Source organism: Falco peregrinus, chromosome 5, assembly GCF_023634155.1.
Source record: "Falco peregrinus isolate bFalPer1 chromosome 5, bFalPer1.pri, whole genome shotgun sequence".
In the NCBI taxonomy this organism is placed as follows: domain Eukaryota; kingdom Metazoa; phylum Chordata; class Aves; order Falconiformes; family Falconidae; genus Falco; species Falco peregrinus.
Window position 1 is genome coordinate 70759688 of NC_073725.1, and position 24149 is coordinate 70783836.

Genomic DNA, 24149 nt, shown 5'->3' on the forward strand with positions numbered 1-24149 from the left:
CCCCAGAGCATCCCCCCACCCCCAGGGCTGAGCCCAACCCAACCATCATTCCACACTCCCAGTACCCCCAAACCACCCTGCAGCATGCCAGGACCCCACATTCCCCCCCCCCCCTCCCCTGCACTGCATCGACTGGGGTGGAAACTCCAACCTTCCCCCCACCTCCCCCCCCCCCCCCAAAAAAAAAACCAACCCCACACAACAGGCAGAGCAGCTGGGAGCTATCCTCTTTAATGCTCGTTTTCAACACATTTGCCAAACGGGAACGTGGCGTGCAAGACGGGGAGCGTGCCGGCATCCATGGGCAGGGGCCGGAGGGGGGAGTCACAACCCCCCCACCACCCCCCAACCTCCAAACCAGCTTCCAGCTAAGAAAAAATATTTAAAGCACTAAAGGTGAAACATTCACTCCCCCCACCCCGAACACATAGAACGATACAATCCCAGGTAAAAGCCCCCGCGGCCACCAGCCGGTGCCCGGGGCGGGGGGGACTCAGATAAATAACCTCCCACCAGAATAGGTTTGGTTTGTTCAGTTTTCACTTTTTTTGTGTGTTGGTGGTTTGTTTTGGTTTGGTTTTTTTTGTTTGTTTTCTCCTTTTTTTCTTAAAAAGTCATTACAAAAAGAGCCAACGAGGAGCCTCCTACAAAATGGGTTAGTGTTTGCCCCAGCTGGGCACGGGGGGGCCAAATCTTGCCCCCCTTCCCAGCCTGCCCCGCCCCGCTCTCTGCTCACAAAACCCCTTAAAAATTGCACGTGACATTTGGTTTCTTAACAGCCTTCCAGCAACTCAAGGGCTTGGGGATGAATTGGGGGGGGGGGGCACCTTCCCCAGTCCCCCCCGCTCCCCAGCCAGGGTGCAGGCTCAGACCCCATGGCCCCCACTGCCAGGGAGGGAAGAGCCATCGGTGCAGTGAGCTGCCAGGTCTCAGCCTGGTGGAGCAGAAAGCTCCCCCCCAGCTGCTGCACGTGAAAGGGGGGGCCACAGGGTCCGGCCGTGCCCAGGGGGGACGGAGACAGTGCTGGGGACAAAGCCCGCAGCTGTAGTGCCAGAGGAGCAGACCCCACAGCCCCCCTGAGCCTGAGCACGAGCCCCAGTGCTGCTCCATGGGGACAGCAGGAGCCCCCCGGGGTGGCCAAGGTTGTCCTAACCCTGTGCCCCCCAGGAAGGAAACCCACCCCCCCGCAGGCCTGGGCTGTGGGTACCGAGGGGGGAGACAATGGCAGTAGTGGCTTGTCCAGGGAGGGGGTACGAACAGCAAACAACAAAATTTACCCTGTTAAATCGAGCATGGCTTGGGCTCGCTGCCCGCCAGGAGACAGCTCAGCACTACTGCTGGATGCCAGGGGTGGGGGACACACAGACACCCCCAGAGGCAGGGTCACCCCCTCCCCGGCTGGTCCCTCACCCCCCTCCCTGGGACGGCGGTGGGTGCAGAGCAAGGAGTGTACGGCTCTGGCGTGGGCATGCGGGAACCACGCGGCGTGTGAGGGTGTGGCATGTGGGTGCTGTGGGCTCGGGGTCCCCAGAGAGACCCCGCCAGTCCCTGGGGGGGAACGCAACCCCATCTGCCCCCAGAAGACACCCCCCCTCTCTCTCCCCTCCGAGCCATGGTGGCCCCGGGGCTGGCACAGCCCTGAGTCACCAGGTGCGGAGGGAGGGAGAGGGGGGGGCCCACAGAGGACGAGGAGGGTGGGGATGAAGCCCATGCTGTGGCTCCCCCCCTTTCCCCTGGCTCAGAACTCCACCTTGCAGGCGGGAAAGGTCTCATCCTGCATGGCCACGGTGCTGTTGCTTCCCAGCACCGTGATGCCCAGCTCCTGCTGCCGGTCGTGGGTCTCCTGGTACCACTCGTGCATCACCAGTGAGTCGAAGGTGGGGATCAAGGTCACCTGCAGAGACACCCACGGCACCGTGTCACCACGAGCCAGCACCAGGAAGGGGCTGATCCCACCTCTCCGGGTAGCTGGCAGGGGGGGGGGAGCTCACCTGTATGTCAGTGCCCCACTGGTGCTTGCCGGAGAGGAGGGCATCGAGGAGGGACCGCAGGACACCTTCCTTCAGGTGGTCGTCGCCGCTGACCACGTAGCAGAGGGAACGGATGCGTCGGAAAAACTCCTCATCCACCGTGCGGGCGCTCCAGGAGCCGGGGAGGTACGCCAGGTCCACATAGACTGGGGGGCCCGGGGGGGCTGCAGCCCGTGTGCCTGCCAGGATGGGGGTACGGTGCTGAGCAGCCCCACAAACCCACCCCAACCCCACTGCACAGCGCCAGCGGTGCCTCCGCGCTGCTCCGGCACAGGGACACCAATGCTGGGAGTGCCCACGGGTGCCCCCCAGCCCCATTACCTGCCGGTGATGCCCTGCCAGCTCCCGACGGTGGGCGAGCTCCAGGGCTGCGGGTGGTCCCTGGGTTGCGGATGTCCCCACTGGAAGGGCCCTTCTTGTCCCCGGGGAGCAGCCTGGCCTTGTCCCCACTGTCACGGGCCACGTTGGCAGGGCCCCTGGCCTTGGGGACTGAGGTGGGGTGCCGGGGTGGCTCGGTCCTCGGGGCGGTGGGCACAGAGCCCGTGCGGGACAGGGTCTTCTTCACCTTGCCGGAGGGGTCCTTCTTGCCAGCGCGGGGTCTGCTCGGCCAGCAGCACCTCAGGGTCCACCATGCAGATGCCAGGCTGGGCGGGGATGGGGCAGGGGTCCTTCATGGGGGCCGGCAGCGGGTCATGGGCCCTGGCCACACCGTGGGTGGGCTGCTCCAGGTCCTCATCCGACTCCAGCCCGTCAGCCAGGATGGAGGGGCAGTCCTCAGTGGCCGGAGGGACATCGGAGTCAGAAAGGGTGGGCAGTGACTCGCTGACGGAGGTGGGGGGCGTCTCGCCCAGCAGCTGGCGGGGCCGGCCCCGGCGCTGCACCAGCTCCTGAGACGGGTCACTGTCTGACAGCTCCCGGGGGCTGGCAGCAGCTGAGGGCGACCGCTCTGATTTGGGATGCTCGAACTCGCAGGGTGACACCAAGCAGAGGTCCACGTCATGGGGTGAGTCGGAGCGGTGGCCGGGCCGCGGCACCGTGTCACCATCAGCCCATGGCGGGTGGTGGCATGGCCGCAGCGGCAGGGACAACCCACCCTTCGTGGCCTCCGGCTCCGGTGTCCCCCCGGTCCCCCGGGACCGCCTGCCCTCCTCTGGTGGGGACTCACTGACGGGTGGCAGCACCTGCTCAAAGGAGACCGAGAGGGACTCATCCACCTCGGTGGAGTGCGGGGAGCCCACCTCGGCTGGCAGCGAGGGGGTGGTGATGGTGGGGGACACGTCGGGGATGTCGTCCTTGAAGGGGCTGAGGGAGAGGCAGCCTGCCTGCTTCTCCTGCGACGAGCTGGAGCCGTCCTGTGAGGCTTTGCCCCCGGCTGGCGGCCAAGTGTTTGGCTGCCGGTTGGTGCCGGTGCCCGGCTCCTCTGTGCCATCATCCACTGGTGACTGGTGGAAGGGTGTGTGTCCGGCGCTGGCTGGGCCCGAGCTGGCTGGGGACATCATCTCCAGGGTCTTCTCCTCAGAGCTGCCACAGGCATCCTCGCCGCCCTCAGGGCTGTGGTTGAGCATCCCAGTGGGCGTCAGGTCAAAGTTGACGCTGCGGTCGCTCTTGGGGGTCTTGGCCAGGGGCGAGAGCGGGCAGATGGCTCTCAAAGGGCTACTCTCCATGTAGCGGAACCGCTGGGGGCTGTCAGGGTCCTCCAGGCCGTTCTCCAAGCAGGATGAGTCCCCTGGTCCTGCCAGCCCCCCCACCCCTCTGTTCTCCAGCGGCAAGGGCTCCAGCTCGCTCTCAGCTGCAGTGCTGCCCTCGTTCCTCAGTTCCTCCTTCCTCCTCCTCCCGCCAGCCCCCGGTGAGGCAGCCCCCCGGCCCCGCTCGGCCTCTGGCAGCATGTCCTCAGGGGAGGAGGACTTGGAGCCGTCAGATGTCCCTGGCTCCTTTTTGCTGCCTGCCTCCCGGGGGGCTTTGGCCTTGGGCTTCTCTGGCTCCTTCTTGAGGGAGGATTTCTTGACGCTGCCAGCCTTGGCCAGGGGTTTGCGGGTCTCTGGGACCAGCGTTTTCCGGGCCACGGTCTTGGCAGGAGCCTTGACCTCTGCCTTGCTCTCCTTCGCATCCTTCCGCAGCGTCTCAGCCTTCACCTCCTTCTTCACCACCTTCACCTCCTTCTTGGCCTCCCCTTTCGCCTCGGCTCCCTCGTCCTTCTTCAGCATCTTCTTCTCCTCTTTCCGGGGCACAGGCTCCTTCTTTGGCACCGCTTTCTCCTTGCTCAGCTTCAGCTTTGCATCTGCCTTCAGCTTCTCTGTTGAAGAGTCCAGCTTGGTTCGAGCATCCTTGGCTTTCTCATCTTCTGACCCGGCTCTGGTCATCTCCCCCAGGGATTTTGGCTTTTCCTTGGTCCCTGCCTTCACCTCCTTCCTCTCCACCTTTGGAGCCTTTTCCTTCGGCACTGGTGTCCCAGTATCCACCAAGCTGAGCTTGGAAGCTGACTTCAGGCTCTCCTTGCTCTCTGCCCTCCTCTGCTTGAGTGGCTTCTCAGGCTGGGACGCTGGTGGCCCCTTCAAATCGTTCTTGGTGACCACAGGGTGCTTGAGGAACTCCAGGTGCTTCACCTTCTCCAGCCCCTCCAGGATACGGCCCTGAGGGGTGCAGCCGGGGAAGAGGACCCGGATGATTTTCTCGGAGGGGCTAACGGGGTGCCAGACGAGCAGGGCGCAGACGGAGGTCAGGCACTGCAAGGGCAAGTCCTGCTCCTTGGGGTAGCTGTTGCCTGACCATTGCTGCAGGAGAAACTCCAGCTCCTTGGTGCCCTTCACGGGGTTCAGGATGTACATGTCCAACCGGCCCACTCCCATCTTCTGGAAGAGGACGGTGGGCTCTGCGCGGGGTCCGCTGTCCCGCGCCAGCAGGTTGGGACAGATGCCCAGCTTCTCCAGGTAGTGCAGGGTCAGGGCAGCCTCATCGCAGCTCTTCAGCACCCGGGAGTTGCCCTCGATGTCCTTCAGCTTCTCGGAGGCGTTGAGGAAGACGACACCCAGCTCCGGGGAGATGAGGTTCTTTGCCCAGTCCCCGTTGCCCTGCGAGCCCTGGGATGGATCTTCCTCCAGCTCAGCCAGCTTCCTCTGCAGCAGGCTGTTGACACCGGGCAGGCTGTCCGTGCCCACGTGCGTCACCAGGATGGAGTCGATGCGGTCCAGGTGCCGCACCAGCTTCCAGAAGGATGATTTGGGGTTGGAGCCTCCATTGACCAGGACGTTGAAGCCATTGACGGCAAAGAAAGCAGAGTCCCCTCTCCCGCCCGGGAAGATATAGCAGCAGGGCTTGGAGAGCTTGAGGAAGCCTACCATGGTGGGGGGGCTCAAGGAGGTCAAAGGGGGACTGGGGCTCCAGCGACTCCGAGAGGTACTCCATGAACTCCTCCAGCCCCTCCATCTCCGGCAGGATGCAGCCTGGGTTGTAGCGCAGCTCGATGAAGTCCTGGAGGTTGTGATGGTCCAGGCTTGAGTCCCTCCACTCCCCAAAGTCGGGGCAGCTGATGGTCAGCCTGGCCTTGGCCAAGGGGTCCGCAGAGCTGAGGATGTCCCCTACCTGCGAGAGGACAGGGACAGCCAGACTCTCAGGAGGGATGAGGCACCTGTGGCCAGAGATACAGCAGCCCAAGGGGTACCCTGCCTCAGCCCCCCCCTCCCTTGGGCACCTGGGGCCTCCCACAGCCCCATCCCACTCCACACACCCAGGGCCGGCTGTTGGCACGATCCCTGGCAGGGCGGGGGGTCCCCAATTCACACCCACCCCAGCTGCGATTCAGGGCCAGGATGCAGCTGACTGTCCCCTCCCAGCCCTGTGGCGGGAGGGATGTGCTGGCACGGCTGCCTGCAGAGCAGATGGCTGGGCCAGCCTCCCGTCCGTGCTGCTGCCCTGCCTGACTCCCCACCGAGACGCCGGAGAACGTGAGCAGACAGTTACTCCGGCAGCATCAGCCCCCCTGCACAGCGGCGGTCAGGCCTGTGAGCTGGGGGCGGGGGCAGGCAGCTCCTTCCTGGGGGTCTCCAGCACCCCACCTCCTTGTCGGTGAAGATCTGGATGAAGTCCCGCAGGGAGAAGCAGCCTGTCTGCAGCATCAGCTCCCCCGTCTCCTCCACGCAGGGCCCAGCGAACACCAGCAGCTTGTGCTGCGACATGTCCGTGATGAGGTTTCGCAGCTGAGGATGGAAGGGACGTGAGGATGGAGGGGACATGAAGATGCCACCAAGCCCCAACCTGCAGCACGCCCCAGCCAGCAGCTCCAAAAAGGCCACAGCCATGTCCCCCAGCTGCTCACCTCGTCACACAGGGATTTGTCGGAGGGGTTGAGCAGCACCAGGGTCTCCAGCACATCTCCCCGATGGTGGAGGGTCCGCTGACCTGCAGGGAGCAAGGGCTGACACCCACCCTCCCCCAAACAACGGGGCTGCACCCCAGTTTGGCCTTGTCCCGTGGGGATGGGATTGGGGGGGGTGGGGGGGGACCCGGACAGAGCAGCAGGGCCAGCTCCTGTCCACTTCCCCCACGGAAAGGGACAGCCACTGTCCCGCTCCCAGACGCTGCGGGGGCCAGCGGATCCACTGAGCCAAAGGACACATTTCCCATGTCCTTCCTGCCACAGGGAGGGGAGGAAAGAAGGGGGGGGTTCAGGCTGGGGGAGCCCCTTCTGCCCCCCCCAAGCAGTGCAGCAAGCCCTGGCTGCTCTCAGGGGGACCTCAGGGCTGTAACCCCCTTCCTAGGCAGGCAGGTACCCACCGGAGACCTGACTACCTCCCACGGTGCCCCCCCACTGCCAGGGGCTGACCCACCGGTGTGACAAGGGGACGTGGTGGGCAAGAGGCATTGGAGCAGCCCTGGTATCCCTGGCTCAATATGTTCTTTTCCAATTTTTTCATGGGAATTTGCAGCCTGCCCCAGGATGGGCGAAGGAAGCAGTTTCTCACATGTGGGATCACGGGGTTTGGCCACCAGGTCGGGGGTACAAGGCAAAGCCTGTTCCAACAGAGGCTGGGGGCGTAGCGGGGAGGGGGCCCCTCCAGCTGTTATCGGGGGGAGGTTCCCACACCCCATGAAATAACCACCACCCAGGGAGCATGCATCACATGCCTCCCCTTCTTTTACCTTTCACGATGCTGGAGAAAGTGGCCGAGTGACGGGACACGAAGAGCTTCAGCTGCTCGTCCAGGTTGCACAAGGAGAGATCGATGTCCCAGGAGCGGATTCCTTTGGAGGAGGGGGGGACACGGATAAAAATAACTGGGGGGGGGGGGGGCGGGGGGGCAGCCCTGTTAGCACCCACTAGCACCGCATGTGCCCCCACATGGCACCGATTATGCAAGTAACAGCACGGTGGGGACTGTCCCCCCTCCCCCCTTGCCCTGAGACACAGCCGTGCCGGCCTGGTGGCTTTTGGAGTGACCCCAGGGGGGTCCCCAAGCCCAGCCGGACCCTGGCATGACACCAACGCACCAACCGGCTGCCTGGCAGGCGAGCACCTTGCGCGGTGACTCATGACAGCACCAGCTCTGCCAACCCAAAACCCCGGCCCCCAGGCGCCAAGCGCACCTTCCCCGCACCTCTTCAAAGGTGGCAATTAAAAGAATTAACGGTGCCGGAGGATCCGGTGAGTGCAGCGCTGCTCCTGGCACTGGCGCGGCTGCTCCCAGCACCCAGAGCAGGGTCAGGAACCCCAAAGTGCAGCCTCAAAACACCCTTCAGGACCCTGTAAGGGGTTGGGGGGGGGGCGGGGCTGGCAGCCCCCACCTCTGTGGCCAACCAGCGTGGCCACAACTGCTCCCGGCAAACAGCCTGGCGATGGCGTAAGATGGTGGGGGGGTTGCACAAATTTTGCACAAGGCACCAGGCGAGGGCTATGGCCATTTTGGGGCGGTATCACTTGGGGCCAGCAAGATTTGGTCCTGCCAGGTCCTGCGGTAGGGGACACGATGGCACAATCCTGGCAACACACACACACGTGTGTGTGTGCGTGTGTGTGTGTTTCCCCATGATTTGGGGTCCTGCTCCAGCACAGGGGTGCTCCAACACCTGAGACACCCCCCCACTCAGCTCTGGCCACAGCTTGGGGAGTGGGAGATAGGAGCAGGGCTGAAGGGGGACCCTGCAGCGCCCACCCAGCCCCAGCCCAGCATCTGGCCCCCCTAGTTGTGTGGGGCACAGTCTGGGCTGGTAACAAGGGGAGGGGATGGGTCATGGCAGGGGGAGGGGGGCAACTGCAGCCCCAGAGCCTGGGGACAGACCCCAGGGTGGGGAGAGAGGACAGGTCCCTAAAGTCAGGGGACAGGATGGGGGGGACAGGTCACAGCAGGGACAAGAAGGTTGGGCAGCACTTGTGGAGGCAGATCCTCGGGGTCTGGGGCAGGAGAAGGAGCAGGGCCTTGGGGGCCCGGGGGGTGCAGAACCTGAGGGGCTGGGGTGGGGGCGCAGGTTCCGGGAGTTCAGGGAGGCAGAACCTTGAGGACCTGGGACAAGGGGGCAGATCCTGGGGGTCTGGGGCAGGAGAAGGAGCAGATCCACAGATCCTGGGGGTCTGGGGCAGGAGAAGGAGCAGATCCACAGATCCTGGGGGTCTGGGGCAGGAGAAGGAGCAGATCCACAGATCCTGGGGGTCTGGGGCAGGAGAAGGAGCAGATCCACAGATCCTGGGGGTCTGGGGCAGGAGAAGGAGCAGATCCACAGATCCTGGGGGTCTGGGGCAGGAGAAGGAGCAGATCCACAGATCCTGGGGGTCTGGGGCAGGAGAAGGAGCAGATCCACAGATCCTGGGGGTCTGGGGCAGGAGAAGGAGCAGATCCACAGATCCTGGGGGTCTGGGGCAGGAGAAGGAGCAGATCCACAGATCCTGGGGGTCTGGGGCAGGAGAAGGAGCAGATCCACAGATCCTGGGGGTCTGGGGCAGGAGAAGGAGCAGATCCACAGATCCTGGGGGTCTGGGGCAGGAGAGGGGGCAGATGGGGGGGGGGGGGGGGCAGATCCGGGGGGGGGGGGGGAGGGGCAGTCGTAGGGGCTGAGGGGCAGGAGAGGGGGCAGGTGACAGGGCAGTCGCTGGGGGCCTAGGGGGCAGACCCCGGAGGCCTGGGCCAGGAGGGGGCGGCCCGGCACGCCCGGGGGGGTGAGGGGGGGCGGGGGGCAGACCCCAGGGGCAGCGGGGCTGGAGCGGGCCGGCCTCGGGGGGGAGCTGCGGGTGGCGGGGTCCGCAGCAGGGCCGAGCGCGGCGCATCCCGCGCGGGGAGGGGAGGGCCGGGCCCACAGCGGGGCCCCGGGAGCCGCGGGCTCACCTCGCTCCAGCTGCTGTAGCGCGGCGGCCAGCAGGCCGGGCCGGTGGCAGCCGCCACCCACGATGGCCAGCAGCGAGTAGCGGCGCGGCCCCGCCGAGGCCGAGGCCCCGGGCCCGGGCGGGGGAACCGGAACCGCCGCCGCCCGCCCCTCGCCCTCCGCAGCCCCCGCGGCCCGCGCCGCCGCCATCTTCGGCGCCCCCCGCCCGCCGCGCCGCGCCCCCGCTGCGTCACCGCCGCCGCGCCCCGCCCACTGATGTCACCGCCGGCCAATGGGGAGCCGCGACGGGGCAGGGGAAAGGGAGGAGCAGCGAAGGGCGGGCAGCTCTTAAAGGGGCAATAGCGGGGTGGGGCCGCCGCGTGTGGGGCCTCCCGCGCAGCGCGGTGCAGTGCAATACAATACAATCTAACCCCATCCAATGCAGCGCGGTGCAATGGAATACAATGCAATGCAGCAATGCAATGCAACCCAACCCAATACAACGCAATGCAGCAAGGCAATCCAATCCAATGCAGCAAGGTACAACGCAATACAATGCAACGCAGCAACCAGTGCAGCACAATGCAATGCAGGGGCTGCCCGTGCAGTGCGGTGCAGCACAGTGCAAAGCAATCAAATGCAATGTAATGCATTTATTTATTATATAATAATGAATAGATTATTATATATTCTTATATATATTATTATTATATATTATATAATTATATATATTATATATGAATATTATTATATATTATATATATAATAAAAATATATTATTATAAAATAATAATAAAACAGTGATGCAATGTAATCCAACCCAATGCAGCATGGTGCAATGCAATACAATGCAAGGCAGCAACTAGTGCAGCATGATGCAATGCAGGGGCCACCCGCGCAGTGCAGCACAGTGCAAAGCAATTCAATGCAATGCAGCACAATGCAATGCAATGCAGCAGCTGGTGCAGTGCAATGGAGCACAATGCAAGGGAAGAAAAGAGAAGGGAAGGGGCGCACAGGTCAGCGGGCAGCTGGGGGTGGGTGTTGCAGGGTGATACAGTGATGGGAAGCATTGTGGGGATGGGGCTGTGCAGTGCAATGCAGAGCAGGCAGGGTGCGGTGCAGCAGGATGCAGCTCAGTGCAGCACAGTACAGTGCAGTGTGATGCAGTGTGCACTGCAGGGATGGAGTGTGCAGTGAGGAGCAAGGCTGCGTTGCGCGTAAGTCGTGGGGTGCAGTGCAGCACAGCATAAGGGCTGGGCAATACGCTGCAGTGCAGGATGGGACCAGGCCCTGCAGCCCCCTCACAGCCCCCTGCCCTCGACCTCTCCTAGACTGCTCCCCCAACCAACAGCTCCCTGCGGGTGGGGAATAACCAGCCCCCGGGACCCAGCCCTTGGCCCCTAGCCCACCCTTGCACCACCCCCACCCCCCTGCCCCACATCCCACCCCAGCCTCAGGTGCCCCACATGGACCTGCAGCAGGATGGGACCCACACCTGCCCAGCACACCAGGGCCCACGCACCATGGCACAGGGGTGCTGCTCCCCCCCACCCCAAATCCCCCAGCGAGCAGGCAGCAGGCATGAATCCAAGTAATTTAATGTCACCCTGGGCCCCCCCAGCTCCACGGGCCAGGGCACCCAAGGGTGCTGGTGCGCTGTGCAGGCACGACCTGGCGCAGCGTGAGGGCTGGGGGTCCACGGCTCCCCCCTCGCTGCACAGGGCACAGCCTGGGCCAGCAGCATCCCGGCAAGTGGCAGCATCCCTGGTGTCCCCGCCGGTGTCCCCGCCGGTGTCCCGCTGTCCTTCAGGAGCACTTGAGGAGGAACAGGTTGCAGGCGGTGCCGCGAGGGCAGTTGCAGAGCTTGCCAATACGGGCCCCCCCTCCGCACGGCGCACGGCTCCCCGGGCTGACACTGCAGGATGGGACCCGTCAGCCCCAGCGCTTGGCTCCCCCCAGGGGCTGGGCCCCCACAACCAGCACCCAAAGGGCCCAGGTGTTGGCTGTGGGGTTTGGGGTCCCCCCCGCCCCCCCGTGAGCAGCCAGGGCTCAGCACCCAGTGCCGTACCGAGGGCACCCAGCTCAGCCGCTTCTCCAGCACCGGCAGCTCCGGGCTCCCCAGCTTCTTCAGCAGCTCCTGCAGCACCTCGACCTGTGGCAGGCAGCACCCTGTCACCCCAAGTCCCCTGGGATGGCCAGGGTGTCACCCCAAGTCCTCTGGGATGGCCAGTGTGGCTGCATCACCCCAGGTCCCCCAGGATGCCCCCAGGACCCTGCCCCAGCCCCCAGCCCCACTGGTTGCACCCTGGGGTGTAACCACCACCCCAGCCCCCCTGAGCCTGGCTGGGGGCTGGGCCCTGCCGGAGGGGGCTGGGGGCTGCAGCAGGGTTGGGGGGCTCGGAGTGCGAGGGTGCAGCCCACTCCTGGGTCCCCACCCCAGCGCCACATCCCCGCTCCCCACCCCTGAGCTGGAGCAGCCGGAGGGAAAAACAGGTCGAAGCTGTGAATCCCCACATGCCCTGGGATGTCTCTGGGATGTCCCCCGGGATGTCCCCAGTGCTGCGGGATGTCCCGGGTGCTGTGGCTGCAGGGACCCCACCAAAGCCAGAGAGCAGCAGCAGAGAACCAGGGGCGAGGTCTCGGTCTCCCCCGTCCCCAGCGCCCCAGGGACCCCCCGACACAGCCAGAGCGAAGCCCCATGCCGGGTGGGAGGAGCAGGAGCACCCCAAGGTGCCCCAGAGCTGTGTGGAGGGTGCTGGGGGGGGCCATCCCTGCCGACACCGCTCCCCAGCCCCTTACCAGCTCCGGCTGCTCCCGGCTCTGCCCGGGCAGGCTCTCGGCCGGCCGGACCCCCAGCTCTGCGGTGCCGGGCAGGATGAGGCCAGAGCCGAGCAGGCAGAGCAGGCAGAGCCAGGCACTCTCCATGCTCCTGGTTCCGGATGCGTCCCTGGATGCCGAGACGTGCCTGGCTCAGGCAGCTTTATACCCCTGTGCCGCCGGTGTGGGCAAACACCCGCTGACGCAGACGGGGAGCTGGCGCCCCACGGGTGCATGTGTCCCCCCAAACCTGGATGCCGTCAGCAAAGGGGGATGGGGGGACATGTCCCCAGGAGACGCATCCCCTGGGACACCTGTGCCCCGAGCCAGCGGGATGGACGTCAGCACCGCGTCCAGCCGGAGCAGCTCGAGAGCCGGCGGGCACGGAGCCCCCCTCCCGGCGGGGCTGACCCCCCCAGCACGGGCCAGGCGGAGGGCACTGCCAATTCCCTGAGCAAACACGGCGGCGTGGCTCATCCCAGCACGTCCCAGGCGCTGGCAGAGCCCAGGGTCCCTCCGGGGACGGTGCAGACAGGCTGGCACGTGGGTGGCACAAACAGCTTTATTCCAAAAGAGGGGACAGAGAGGGGGGGACAGAAAAGGGGACAGAGGAGGGGTGCAGCCCCCCCCTGGCCAGGGCTCTGATGCAGAGCCGGCCAGGGTGGAGGAAGGCTGCTCCTGCCTGTCCCTGCAGCCGGGACCCCCGGGAGGGACCCCTTGGTAAGGGAGGGGAGCGCGGTGCTGCCCCACGGCTGCCCCTCTGGCACGGCGTGGGGGGCCCGATCCAGCTGGAGGGGAGCAGACGCAGCTGAGCGGCAGGGAAAGGGTCCCCCTGCCCCCGTCCCACAGCTACACCAACTCCCCTAGTGTCCCCATGGGGTCCCCCAACCCCCAGCATCCATGTGGGATGTCCCCTCCCCATCCTGCAGCCCTCCCAGGTCCCCTCATGTCCCTGTAGTGTCCCCCAACCCCACAGCATCCCTGTGGGGTCTGTCCCTCCCCATCCTGCCCTCCCAGGTCCTCCAGTGTCCTTGTGGGGTCCCCCAGCCCCAGAGCATCCCAGCGGGGTGTCCCCTGTCCCACAGCCCTACTATGTCCCTCACTATCCCTGGGGGAGGTCCCCCAGCCCCACAGCCGCCCTGCGGGGTCACCCCCTATCCTGTAGCCCTCCCAAGCCCCCCCTCCCTGTGTCCCCCCCCAGCAGGGTGGTGATGTGACAGTGGGGGGTGTGGGGATAGGGGTCCCATGCTCTGAGCGTCCCCACTCCCACCTGCCCTCCTAGTGGCGTGGGGGCTTCTTCTGCCTGTGGCCTGGCTGCGGGGGGGGCTCAGCAGCCTCTGTCCGCCCTTCCCGGAGGCCCTGGGGCACAGAGGAGTAGGGGGTCACAAGGGGGGTACATTCCCCTGCTTTCCCCCCCTCCCATTCCCCCTTCTCCCCCTGCCGTACCACATAGAAGCCGGTGTGGTACCCGCTCATGTACCAGGCCATCAGCATGGCGGCCAAAGCATCCTCCTCCTCCTCTTCCTCCTGCAGGGCATGCAGCAGGGCCGGGGGGCACTGCGGGGGCATCACCTGCCAGCAGCACCCACAGCCCCTTGGGGAGAAACCTGGGGGAGGCACACAGGGTGCCCCAAGGCTTGGGGGGGGTGGTGGACACTCACCTCGGGGGGCCGGGGGGAGCAGGGCACCCGCTCGCCCTTCCTCCTCGTGGTGCGTGGGGGGGGGCTCCCACGCCGAGGGGGTGTTCTGGCCCCTTGGGGCGTCCCTCGCCCTCCAGGCCCCAGGGCGGGGGGGCAGGAGATCAGCCAGTGCCCGCTCCTCGGTGTTGCCGTAGCCATCGAACTCCACCAGGCACGTGCCAGCAGCGCGGTCCAGTGCCCGTAGGTGAGCGGGGTACAGTAGCCCATCCCCCGCCCAGGTGGTGGTGCAGGCGTCACCCACCCGCCACTGCGGGGACACGGGGGGGGTCACAACGCGGGGGGGTGTCACAGGGGGACAGCGTGGATCCCGGATCCCACGGGGCTCGGGATCTGGCTTGCTCACCTGGTGGCCTTCCTCCGCCTCATCCTCCTGCTCCTGCTCACTGTGGGTCACGCTCGAGGTGGGGGTCTCGGAGTCGCCATCCGACCCCTCGGCTGGGGTGTCCCGGGGGGAGCGGGGCAGGGTAGCCCCCGGTATCGCCTCCTTCCCCGAGGATGGGCCCGCCGGCTGGGGGTCGGGGCCCTGCGGGCAACACCGGTGGCGTCACCTGGGGGGGGGCACAGAGACCCCCACCCACCAAGACGGCCCCCTGACCCCAGCTGGGCCAGAGCCCCCAGCCCCAGCCCATGGCCCCCAGCCTGGTCCCAGCCCAGTTTGGTGGCCCAAGTCCTGGTACAGTGGCCTCAAGCCCAGTCTGGTCCCAGTTTAGTGGCCCCCAGCCCAGTGCCATCCCAGTTTAGTGGCCCCCAGCCCAGTCCCATTCCAGTTTAGTGGCCCACAGCCCAGTCCTGTCCCAGCTTAGTGGCTCCCAGCCAGGTCCTGTCCCAATTTGGTGGGCCCCAGCCCAGTCCCATCCCGGTTTGGTGGCCCTGAGGCCGGTCCCATCCCAGTTTGGTGGCCCCCAGCCCAGTGCCATCCCAGTTTAGTGGACCCTAGTCCCAGTCCCATTCCAGTTTAGTGGCCCACAGCTCAGTCTGGTCCCAGCTTGGTGGCTCCCAGCCAGGTCCCGTCCCAATTTGGTGGCCCCTAGCCCAGTCCCATCCCGGTTTGGTGGCCCTGAGGCCGGTCCCATCCCAGTTCGGTGGCCCCCAGCACAGAGCCATCCCAGTTTAGTGGCCCCTAGTCCCAGTCCCATTCCAGTTTAGTGGCCCCCAGCCAAGTCCGGTCCCAATTTGGTGGCCCCCAGCCCAGTCCCATCCCAGTTTGGTGGCCCTGAGGCCGGTCCCATCCCAGTTGGGTGGCCCCCAGCCCAGTGCCATCCCAGTTTAGTGGCCCCTAGTCCCAGTCCCATTCCAGTTTAGTGGCCCCCAGTCCCAGTCCCATTCCAGTTTAGTGGCCCCCAGCCCAGTCCGGTCCCAGCTTGGTGGCTCCCAGCCAGGTCCCATCCCAATTTGGTGGCCCCCAGCCCAGTCCCATCCCGGTTTGGTGGCCCTGAGGCCGGTCCCATCCCAGTTGGGTGGCCCCTAGCCCAGTGCCATCCCAGTTTAGTGGCCCCCAGTCCCAGTCCCATTCCAGTTTAGTGGCCCCCAGTCCCAGTCCCATTCCAGTTTAGTGGCCCCCAGCCCAGTCCGGTCCCAGCTTGGTGGCTCCCAGCCAGGTCCCGTCCCAATTTGGTGGCCCCCAGCCCAGTCCCATCCCGGTTTGGTGGCCCTGAGGCCGGTCCCATCCCAGTTGGGTGGCCCCCAGCCCAGAGTCATTCCAGTTTAGTGGCCCCTAGTCCCGGTCCCATCCCAGCTCAGTTTGGTGGCCCCCAGCCCAGTCCCATCCCGGTTTGGTGGCCCCGAGGCCGGTCCCATCCCAGCTCGGTGGCCCCCAGCCCGCTCCGGCCCCGGTCCCAGCCCGGTGCCCACCCGCGGCCCCGGGGCCCGCTCGGCCATGGCCCGGTACCGGCGGCACCAGCGGCACTACCCCCGCGCCCGCACGTAGCCCCGGCCCCGCCCCCGCCCGCGCGGGGCCATCTGGGTAACGTAGTCCCCGCGCGCCGCGACACGGGACGGGCGGCGCGCGCCGGCACTGCACTTCCCAGGGGGCAGCGCGGGGGGAGCTGGAGCGCGCGGGCAGAGCGGCGCCTCCGCATCTGGCGCCCCCTGGTGGCCGGGCGGTGTGACTGCTGCACGTGGCAGCGTGGGGACACGGGGCACATGGACACGGGTGGCGTGTGGGGGCAGGTGTGCAAGGGAGGGTGTGCCAGGGTGAGCGTGCAAGGGTGGGGGGTGCCCGGGTGGGTGTGCAAGGGCGGGTGAGCCAGGGCAGCCGTGCTAGGGCGGGCGCTCCCGGCCGCGGGCCCAGCCCGGTACCGGCAGGTGGCAGCAGCCGCCGCCCCGGAGCCCGCCCGGCCGCGCCGCCCCGGGGTCCCCGCGCGTGTCCCCGATTCCCCCGGCTCGGAGTGCACTGACCCCCGCTACGGGTCCCGGTGCACGGACTGACCCCCCGGTGCTGCCCCCCGGTGCACGGGCCGACCCCCCGGTGCACGGAGACACCCCCCCCGGTGCAGACCCCTGTGCACGAACTGACCCCCCCCGGTGCACGCACCGATCCCACCGGTGCAGACCCCCGGTGCACGAACCAACCGCCCCGGTGCACGCACCGATCCCACCGGTGCAGACCCCGGTGCACGAACCGATCGCCCCGGTGCACGCACCGATCCCACCGGTGCAGACCCCCGTGCACGCACAAACCCCTCCCGGTGCACGGACCGACCCCCCCCCGGTGCACGGACCAACCCTCCCGGTGCAGACCCTGTGCACGGCCCGACCCCCGGTGCAGCCCCGGTGCGGCTAGGGGGGCCAGCTCTGGGCGGGTGTTCCCCCCCCGCGGCCCCCCGGCAACGACTCAGCCCCACGTGGGACCCGCCGGCGGCACCCAATCCCCGCGGTGCCCGCCCGTTGCTTTGTGCCTGGCCAGCCAATGGACGAAGCGGGGGCGCCGAGCAACGCACCGCCCCTCGATGGAAGGCTATAAAAGGCGGCGCCGGGCGCGGTTGTTGGTTCAGAACGGGCGAGCTGTGGCAACGGCTGGAGGGCGACAGCACCGCGACAGCACCGCGACAGCACCGCGACAGCACCGCGACAGCACCGCGACAGCACCGCGACAGCACCGCGACAGCACCGCGACAGCACCGCGACAGCACCGCGACAGCACCGCGACAGCACCGCGACAGCACCGCGACCACTATCGGGATTATTACTCTTGGGCTTTGCCTCCCAGCCGCGGTCCCTAGGCTCCCGTCCCGGATTGCAATTGCACCATGACCTTGGAGGAGCTGGTGCCCTGCGATAGCAGCAAGTAAGTGGAGTGGTCGTGGAAACCTGGGGTGGGGTGGGGGTTTGTCGTTGATGTCGCCGGTGCTGACTGATTGTTCTCGCCCCTCCGGTAGGATGCAGGCAGTAAGCGAGGCGGTGGAGCGGGTGCTGGTGGCGGCGCAGAGGCAGGACCGGCTGACAGTGGGGGTCTACGAGTCTGCCAAGCTCATGAACGTGTGAGTATCGGGGGGGGGCTCTGGGTATCACCGGCACGGGGCGGGGGTGCCCATCCAGGGGCAGATAGCACTGGGCTGGCTCTGGGTAAAGGGCTCATGTGGGGGGTGGCCAGGGTGACACGAGGTGACACCCCGAGGTGGGAAGCTGTGCCATGCAGAGGTGGTCTTGTCCCCCCCTAACGCCCCCTGTGCCCCACAGGGACCCCGACAGCGTGGTGCTGTGTGTGCTGGCCACCGACGAGGAAGACGAAGGTGACATCGCCCTGCAGATCCACTTCACCCTCATCCAGGCCTTCTGCTGTGACAATGACATCCACATCCTGCGCGTCTCGGGCATGCAGCGCTTGGCCACCATCCTGGGCGAGCCCGAGCCGGCCACCGAGCCCCGCGACCTCCACTGCCTCTTAGTCACGGTGAGTGGGACAGTGATGCACGGCACAGCCACGCGCTGCTCGCCCCGTGACTCACTCCAGGCACTGCGCCAAGGATGGGGACTTTGGGGTGGCGTGGTGGGGACTCAGGGCCACGTGTTGGCACCCGGCGGTGGCACTAAAACCTGGTGGCTTTTTGCTCCCCAGAACCCCCACACGGATGCCTGGAAGAGCCAAGGGTTGGCAGAGGTGGCGAGTTACTGCGCTGAGAGCCGTGACAAGAACCAGTGGGTGCCGTACGTCTGCCTGCAGGAGCGCTGAGCTGGCCCCAGCCAGGGAGAAAAGAAAAAAAAATAATAAAGTAAAACGGCAGGAAAAAAAGGAAGGAGAAACAGCCAGTTAAAACCCACAAACCCAAACACCCACCGATTTATTTTTTTTCTTTTTAACCGGAGAGGGAGGACGGAGCAGCCTGGCCGCACCGGTGGGCATGGGAAGAACGGTGGCCGTGCCGTGCCGGTGGGACGCTGGCCGGAGCACACCGGAGCCGTGCCGAGGAGTTGTGCTTGGCCACGGGGACCGTGGGACCGTGAGGAGCGTGGGGAGGAGATGGCGACTGGTTTTTGGTTTGCTTTTTTTTTTTGGCATCCGTGGCTCAGCGGAGGCGAGGACTGCGGAGCAATGGAGGTTTTTTGCAAACGAACTGCTTTTTTTCCAAGGGATAAATTATTGTCCGTGTTGATGGACCTGCAGCACCAGTTTAGTTTTTGCACTCAAGCCACTTGGAGACCCTGATCTGAAGCTATTCCAGAGTCTATTCTTATACTGATTTAAAAAAAAAAAATATTTGCAATAAAATGTTCGAAGTCATGAATGTCTGCCTTCCTCTGCCAGAGCCATTCCCACGGGGAGTGGGATCAGCTGCTCCTGGGTGGGTTTTGGGGTGGGGAAGGGCCCCCCACAGCTGCACTTGGCACCAGCCCCACTCCCCACCCCCTCCCTGGGCTCTGTGGGGGGGCGCTGGGGCATTTCCCACCCGTGTGTGGGCCACCACCCCCCAAGCCGCTTGGGGAAGGGGAACCCCCTCCCCCCCCTGCTGGGGAAACCCCTGGGGCTGGCAGCCCACGGGAGGCCTGAGCCGTGGGAAACTGAGCCATGCCCCCACGGTGGGGGGGGGGGGGGGGTTGGGATGCACCACAGAAACCACCCAGCCATGGGAACTGGGACCCACTGGGGCCAGGATGCACCCCAGCTCACCAGACTAGGGGGGACCCCAGGTCCCCAGCAGCTGGGACTCGCCCTGTGCTTGGCACTGCAGGTGCCGACAGCCTGGGGGGTGGGTGGGGGTCTGCAGCTGTGTAGGGGGTGACCCCACATATAGATAAACCCCCTCACCTAGACATGGCTGCCCAGACTGCTGGGTTCTTCTCCCGCAGCCCACCCCCCCAGTGGGTGTTTGGATCTGGGGGGAGGGGGAGGGGGGTGCTGAAGCCCGAAGGCTCAGGAGAAACTGAGGCAGCGACCTGCAGGTGGGCAGCTGCTCCCCCAGTGCCACTGCTCTCACACGGTGGGGTGTGGGGACCCCTCCCGGGGGTAGGAGCCACCAGCCTGGGCACATGGGGGTGTGTGTCTGCATGCATGTGCACACGCGTGTGCGTGCCAGGGCCCGGTGTGGGAGCTGCCAGCCCCGCTCCAAGCATGCCGGCATCGGCACGTCGGAGCAAGCCCCGACCTGGGCTCACCCCCGCTGCATTGCCCTGGTTCACACGCACACACATGCACACACATGTATGCACACGTGACGTCCCTGGGCACCATGCCGTGGATACCGGTGTCAGGCTGGGGTGATGACCCTCAGCCAAGCCACGTGGCTGGGGACACCGGGTCCCACTGGGGCGTGGGGACCCGCCAAGGGCCGGGATTTGTGCCAGCCCCGTGGCCAGCACCAGGCTGCCGGGAGGGAGCTGGGACTCAGCTGAGGGGTGCAATCCTGCCCGCCTGGGACACGGTGTCCAGCCTGCCCGGGAACAGAGTGACCGTCCCCTCTGGCTGGGGACACGGTGGCCATCCCAGGGTACATCACATCCCAGGGACATGCCCTGTGCCCTCCCTTTGGGCTTTGACTGCAGGGGGAAACTGAGGCACGGAGGGACAGTGGCATGTGACAGACCTGGCTGAGGCCACCAAGGCAGGTGGGGACCCGTGCCACCCCCTCCCACCCACTGCACCGCAGGCTGGAGCCATCCCTGGGGTGGGGGCCACGGGTCCCCCCCAGTGTAGCTTGGGGGGTCCCATGGGGCCAGGTAGCCCCTGGGTGGGGGCAACAACCCCCCCAGTTCACAGAGTTGGGCTGGCCGGCCCCCACCCTGCAGCAGGTGGCAGGGGGGGACACAGCAAAGGACCACCCAGCCTGGGCCACCAGGTCAGCAACCTGGGCCACCGGGTCTGCCCGGCCATGCCTGCGATGAGCTGGCAGGTCTCAGCTCAGCGTGGGGGGCTGGGGCGGGGGGCATGATGGGGCTGGTTCAGTGGGGCAGGATGGGTCCCCAGCCCCCCGGGGGGCCAAGCCAGCCCAGCGGGGAGGGTGATTTCTGCCTGCGGCCATCAGCCACCCCACCCCCCACCCCGGCTGTACCCGCTAGCACGCGGGGACACAGGGGGACACCGGGGGACACAGAGGGACAGAGGCGTCCTGAGAAGCTGCGGGGCTGTGGGGTGAGTCACAGCCCTGAGCCGTCCTCACCTGACCGCCACCCTCCTGAGCCTCAGTTTCCCCACTGCAGCTGGGCCAAGACACCCGCCCACAGCGCAATGTGGCAAAGGGAGACCCCCAAGACCCACGTCCAGCCCGGCAGGGCCAGGGTTTGGGGGGGATGGGGACTCCCTTCTGCATCCCCAGTGGGGCACAAGCGTGGGGTGCGCTGGGTGAGCCTGGGGGCAGCAGCGAGGGACACGGCTGGAGATTGGCCTGTGTCCCCAGGCTGCTGGCAAGGGGCACAGCACGGCACGGCATGGCATGGCACGGCATGGCACGGCTCAGGGACACCCATCAGTGATGGTCCCTGGGAGCACCCAGAGAAAACTGTGAGGGAAAGGGCCAGGGGGTGGGCTGAGCCCCCCCAGACTCATGTCACTGGTTTGGCAGTGGGTCACGAGGCCCTGGTGACCCCAGCCTGGCCATTCCTGCCCCTGGTGTCACCGGGCAGGACACACCGTGCCAGCACCGCACAGCCACCCGTGTGACAAGCGTGTCAGCCCAGGCTGAGTCACGCTCCCACGGTGCCGGGGGGTGGGGTGGGTGATGGCCCCCAGACCCCTGCAGCCCCCAGCAGCACAGCAGCCCCCCAGCGCCCGGCGCCCCCCCTCAGCACCCCCTGAGTGCCACCCATGGTGCAGCCCCAACCACAGCCCACCCTGGAGCACACATGGAACCGCCCACACGCGTGCTGGATCACACACACGCACATGCATGCACATGCCACCCATCCCCCACATTGTCCCTGTCACCCCCCATGGACACAGAGGCCTCCCTGGGCCCCCCAGACTGCAGCATGTTGCACCCCAGGGGCCTGATCCTGCGGTGGGTCATGCAGGAGAGGACCCCCCACGCCGCCCAGGACGCCTCTCAGACCCTCCAGTGCTGCCCCAGACCCCCCCCCACCCAAGGACCCCAGAGACCCTCCCCATGGACCCCCCAGCAGGAAGGGGGCAATGGGATCTCCTGCCTTTGTAGCCACAGCTGGCCCCTTGCAGCCTCCAGCTAGGAGTCCCTGCCCCCGCCCCCCTGCTGCAGTGTCCCCAGGCTGGCCTGAGTCACCACGGTCCTGGGGGCGGTGGGGATCCCGCTGGGTGCTGAGCAGCACTTTCCACCCGGCCAGAGCCAGCCCAGACACTGAGGGCGGCCGCAGGCACCCTGCCAGCACTGCAACACCGGGGCGAGGGGATCCAGAGAGAGGGGTCCCGGGGTTGGGAGTGGGAGTCCTGGGCTGGTTTGGCTCGGCTGGTGAGAAGGTGTGCCTCCCCCCCCCCGCCCCGTCACCATGGCCCACAGCATCCCCACCACTGTAGCCCCCAGCATCCTGGCCACTGTGACCCCCAGCATCCTCACCATGACCCCCAGCCACCCCACTGTGGCCCCCCACACCGGGGCCGTGGCGGGGCCCTGGAGCGAGGCTGGCAGCCACACACCTTTCCCCGGTACAAAGTGCCAGTGAGCCGGCGGTGCGGGGAGCCAGCCAGGGCCAGGGCCAGCCCGATGCCAGGAGTATTAGCACTGGCTGATAATTATTAGATCCTGGGTAATAATTAGACCTTGGGAGCCCGAGTGTGCAGGATGGGTGCTGGGCACACACCCTGCGCGAGCCAGCCCCCCCCAGATCCCAGCACAGCAATAAAACACACGCATGTGCACACACGCCTGCAGGCACACGGCACACACACGCGTGTGCCATGACACACGCGAGCACCATGGTGGCTTGGGGATGTGGCTGAAGCTGGCACGCGCTGGCATTTTCCACCATTGCCACCATTCTCCATGGGAAATGTCCCACCCCTGGCCCCAGCAGGGCTGCAGTGGATGCCAAGGGGGAGCTGGATCTGTGCCCCCCCTCCCTGGTCTGGGCACACGGATCAGAGCGGTTCCTGGGAGAGGAGGAGGAGCTGCTGTGTGCGTGTCTGCGGGTGCAAGGGGTCCCGGTGACTCGGGGGGGTGCAGGTACAATCGGGCCTCCGGGGATTGCGTCTGCACCCCCCCTCCCCAGTCACCGGGACCCCGCAGATTCATGCAGGGAATGGGGGGCTGCATGTGTGCATTAATGTGTGCAAATGCGTGCAAGGGGGACTCAGGGATGGGGGTGTTTTGGCTGGGGGGGCGCACACCGAGCCCCTTCCTGGCTCGGGAGCAGCTGCAGCCAGACAGGGCTGGGCCGGATCCTGCTCCGGCGCGTGGGGAGGCCACAGCCGCTGATTTATGAGTCTGGTCTGGGTGGTTGCTGGCAGCAGGCGGCGGGGCTGGCCCCGTCCCCAGGCTCTGTCCCCAAACGCCCCTGCATCCACCCAAGGAGAGACAACCCGCACCCCCCAAGCATGGGGGCTGCCAGAGGACGGGGGACACATCACCCCCCCGCAACCCCGTGGGACCCTCTGTGGCCCCGAGCCCCATCCCGAGCCCCAGCTGCCAACAAGCAGCCCCTGGAGAGGGGCTGTGCTGCAATTGGGAAACTGAGGCACAGAGCTGGTGTGGTTCCCGGTGGTGGATGGGCTGTGGGGTCCCCGCGCTGCACCCCGCTCCCCTCCCGCCATGAAGCCTCATGTCATGGTGTGTGTGGGGGGGTGGATGCCGGAGGAGGAAGCCTGTCCCATGGCGTCCCGGTCCCTGTGTTGTGGGTGTCCTGCTACCCCCGTGTCACACCGGGGAACGGGGCCTGGGATCCCCCACCACAGCGGGGGCGGGTGGGGGGGGCTGGGGGACACAGAGGGATTCACCGTGGTGGGGCGTGGGTGGCCCCCGCATCCCCGTGGCTGGAGCGGAGCTGTCCCTTGTGTGTGTCCCCGGGGATGTTGGGATGTACCTGGGGCTGGGGGGGGCCAGCCGTGGTGATGCCCCCACCCCCACCCCGGTGCCACCCGGACGCTGCTGCAGGTGCCAAACGCTGGTGGGACCCATGTCCACCCATGGGGCCACCCATGTCACGTCCCTGCAGCCTCGGCCCACGGTGCCAGCAGCTTCCCCCGGCCCCGACGCCAAGGGCAGATAATTATAGCTGCCGAGAGGCTAAAAATAGCCTGGCCAAGGCGGATGAGTTATTTTTAGCTGCTCCCAGCTCGATGCCACCAGCCAGCCATCCCTGGCTGGTGCCCGAGCTGCCAGCTTGGTGCGGGCAGGAGGGTCCAGTGGCCTCTCGTGTCCTGCCAGGGCCCCGCGCCCAGCAGGTTCCCCTTGAAGTGGGTTTCCCGATCCCGGCCACCCCGACATTGTTTTACGTGAATTTGGGGGAGTCTGAGCATCTGTGTAATGGGGGTGCAGGGCCCGCTCCACCGGCGCCGCTCTGCTTATCCCCACCTGGCCGTGGGACACTGACAGGGGACCTTGGGCTGTGGCAGGGGACAGGGCTGGCACTGACCCCACCCGAGATGGTGCCGGTGGCTCCAGCAAGGCCACGTCTCTCCAAGATGCTGTTGGCCAAATTGCTGGGGGAAACCATGTCCCCTCTGCTCCCCTGTGGCCCCGGGGTGCCTTCGCCTCCCTCCGCTGCCCTGCGGTCCCCAGGGATCAGCACCGGACCCCCGAGGCCCAGCGCTGCAGCCGGCAGCCCCTGCGCAGGGTGATGGGCTTGGCCTCAGGACCACAGCTCAGACCTTTGGCAGCAGCAGCTGGCAGGGCCAGGCAGGTGGTCCACGGCCAGGGCTGCCCGCTGCCTGTCCTGCTGCCGTCCCATTGTCTGTCCCTCTGCCCCTCCCCCT

General features: G+C 66.4%; 4 protein-coding genes across 6 annotated transcripts; 1 reads left to right on the plus strand and 3 right to left on the minus strand.

Moving 5' to 3' along the window:
* Positions 1–215: 215 nt before the first annotated feature.
* On the minus strand, positions 216–9552 carry MAP1S (microtubule associated protein 1S). The gene is given in 9 exon segments (XM_055804909.1): positions 216–1894; positions 1992–2209; positions 2352–2599; positions 2601–5377; positions 5379–5609; positions 6083–6223; positions 6343–6425; positions 7167–7268; positions 9341–9552. Coding segments are annotated over 9 exon segments (4143 nt in total). The 5' UTR covers positions 9528–9552; the 3' UTR covers positions 216–1738.
* Positions 9553–10901: 1349 nt separating this feature from the next.
* On the minus strand, positions 10902–12539 carry LOC129784510 (cocaine- and amphetamine-regulated transcript protein-like). The gene is given in 4 exon segments (XM_055804890.1): positions 10902–11201; positions 11203–11235; positions 11389–11472; positions 12120–12539. Coding segments are annotated over 4 exon segments (318 nt in total). The 5' UTR covers positions 12246–12539; the 3' UTR covers positions 10902–11126.
* A 146-nt stretch (positions 12540–12685) lies between these two features.
* LOC106112885 (survival motor neuron protein-like) lies at positions 12686–15791 on the minus strand. Of its 3 annotated transcripts, none has more exons than XM_055804867.1 (6): positions 15689–15791; positions 14181–14360; positions 13799–14084; positions 13584–13664; positions 13408–13496; positions 12686–12925 (listed from the first exon to the last, which is right to left on the minus strand). In XM_055804867.1, the coding sequence occupies exons 1-5, from the start codon at positions 15713–15715 to the stop codon at positions 13465–13467; spliced, it is 606 nt and encodes a 201-aa protein (XP_055660842.1). In that variant the 5' UTR covers positions 15716–15791; the 3' UTR covers positions 12686–12925; positions 13408–13464. The 3 variants fall into 3 exon arrangements, with proteins under 3 accessions (XP_055660842.1, XP_055660840.1, XP_055660839.1); XM_055804865.1 differs by having other exon boundaries at positions 13412–13496; positions 13584–13694; XM_055804864.1 differs by having other exon boundaries at positions 13584–13694.
* A 1044-nt stretch (positions 15792–16835) lies between these two features.
* GADD45B (growth arrest and DNA damage inducible beta) lies at positions 16836–18557 on the plus strand. The gene is made up of 4 exons (XM_027796416.2): positions 16836–17123; positions 17215–17316; positions 17516–17729; positions 17895–18557. The coding sequence occupies exons 1-4, from the start codon at positions 17086–17088 to the stop codon at positions 18006–18008; spliced, it is 468 nt and encodes a 155-aa protein (XP_027652217.1). The 5' UTR covers positions 16836–17085; the 3' UTR covers positions 18009–18557.
* The last annotated feature ends 5592 nt before the right edge of the window (positions 18558–24149 follow it).

Coding starts and splice junctions, on each gene's coding strand:
- LOC106112885 (XM_055804865.1), bottom strand. CDS start 15,715: ATGGCCGAGCGGGCCCCGGGGCCGCGG. Junction 14,361..15,688: donor AGCGGGCCCCGGGGCCGCGG/GTGGGCACCGGG, acceptor TGTTGCCCGCAG/GGCCCCGACCCCCAGCCGGC. Junction 13,695..13,798: donor GCTCCCCCCGGCCCCCCGAG/GTGAGTGTCCAC, acceptor ATGCCCCCGCAG/TGCCCCCCGGCCCTGCTGCA.
- GADD45B (XM_027796416.2), top strand. CDS start 17,086: ATGACCTTGGAGGAGCTGGTGCCCTGCGATAGCAGCAA. Junction 17,317..17,515: donor TCTGCCAAGCTCATGAACGT/GTGAGTATCGGG, acceptor TGTGCCCCACAG/GGACCCCGACAGCGTGGTGC. Junction 17,730..17,894: donor TCCACTGCCTCTTAGTCACG/GTGAGTGGGACA, acceptor TTTGCTCCCCAG/AACCCCCACACGGATGCCTG.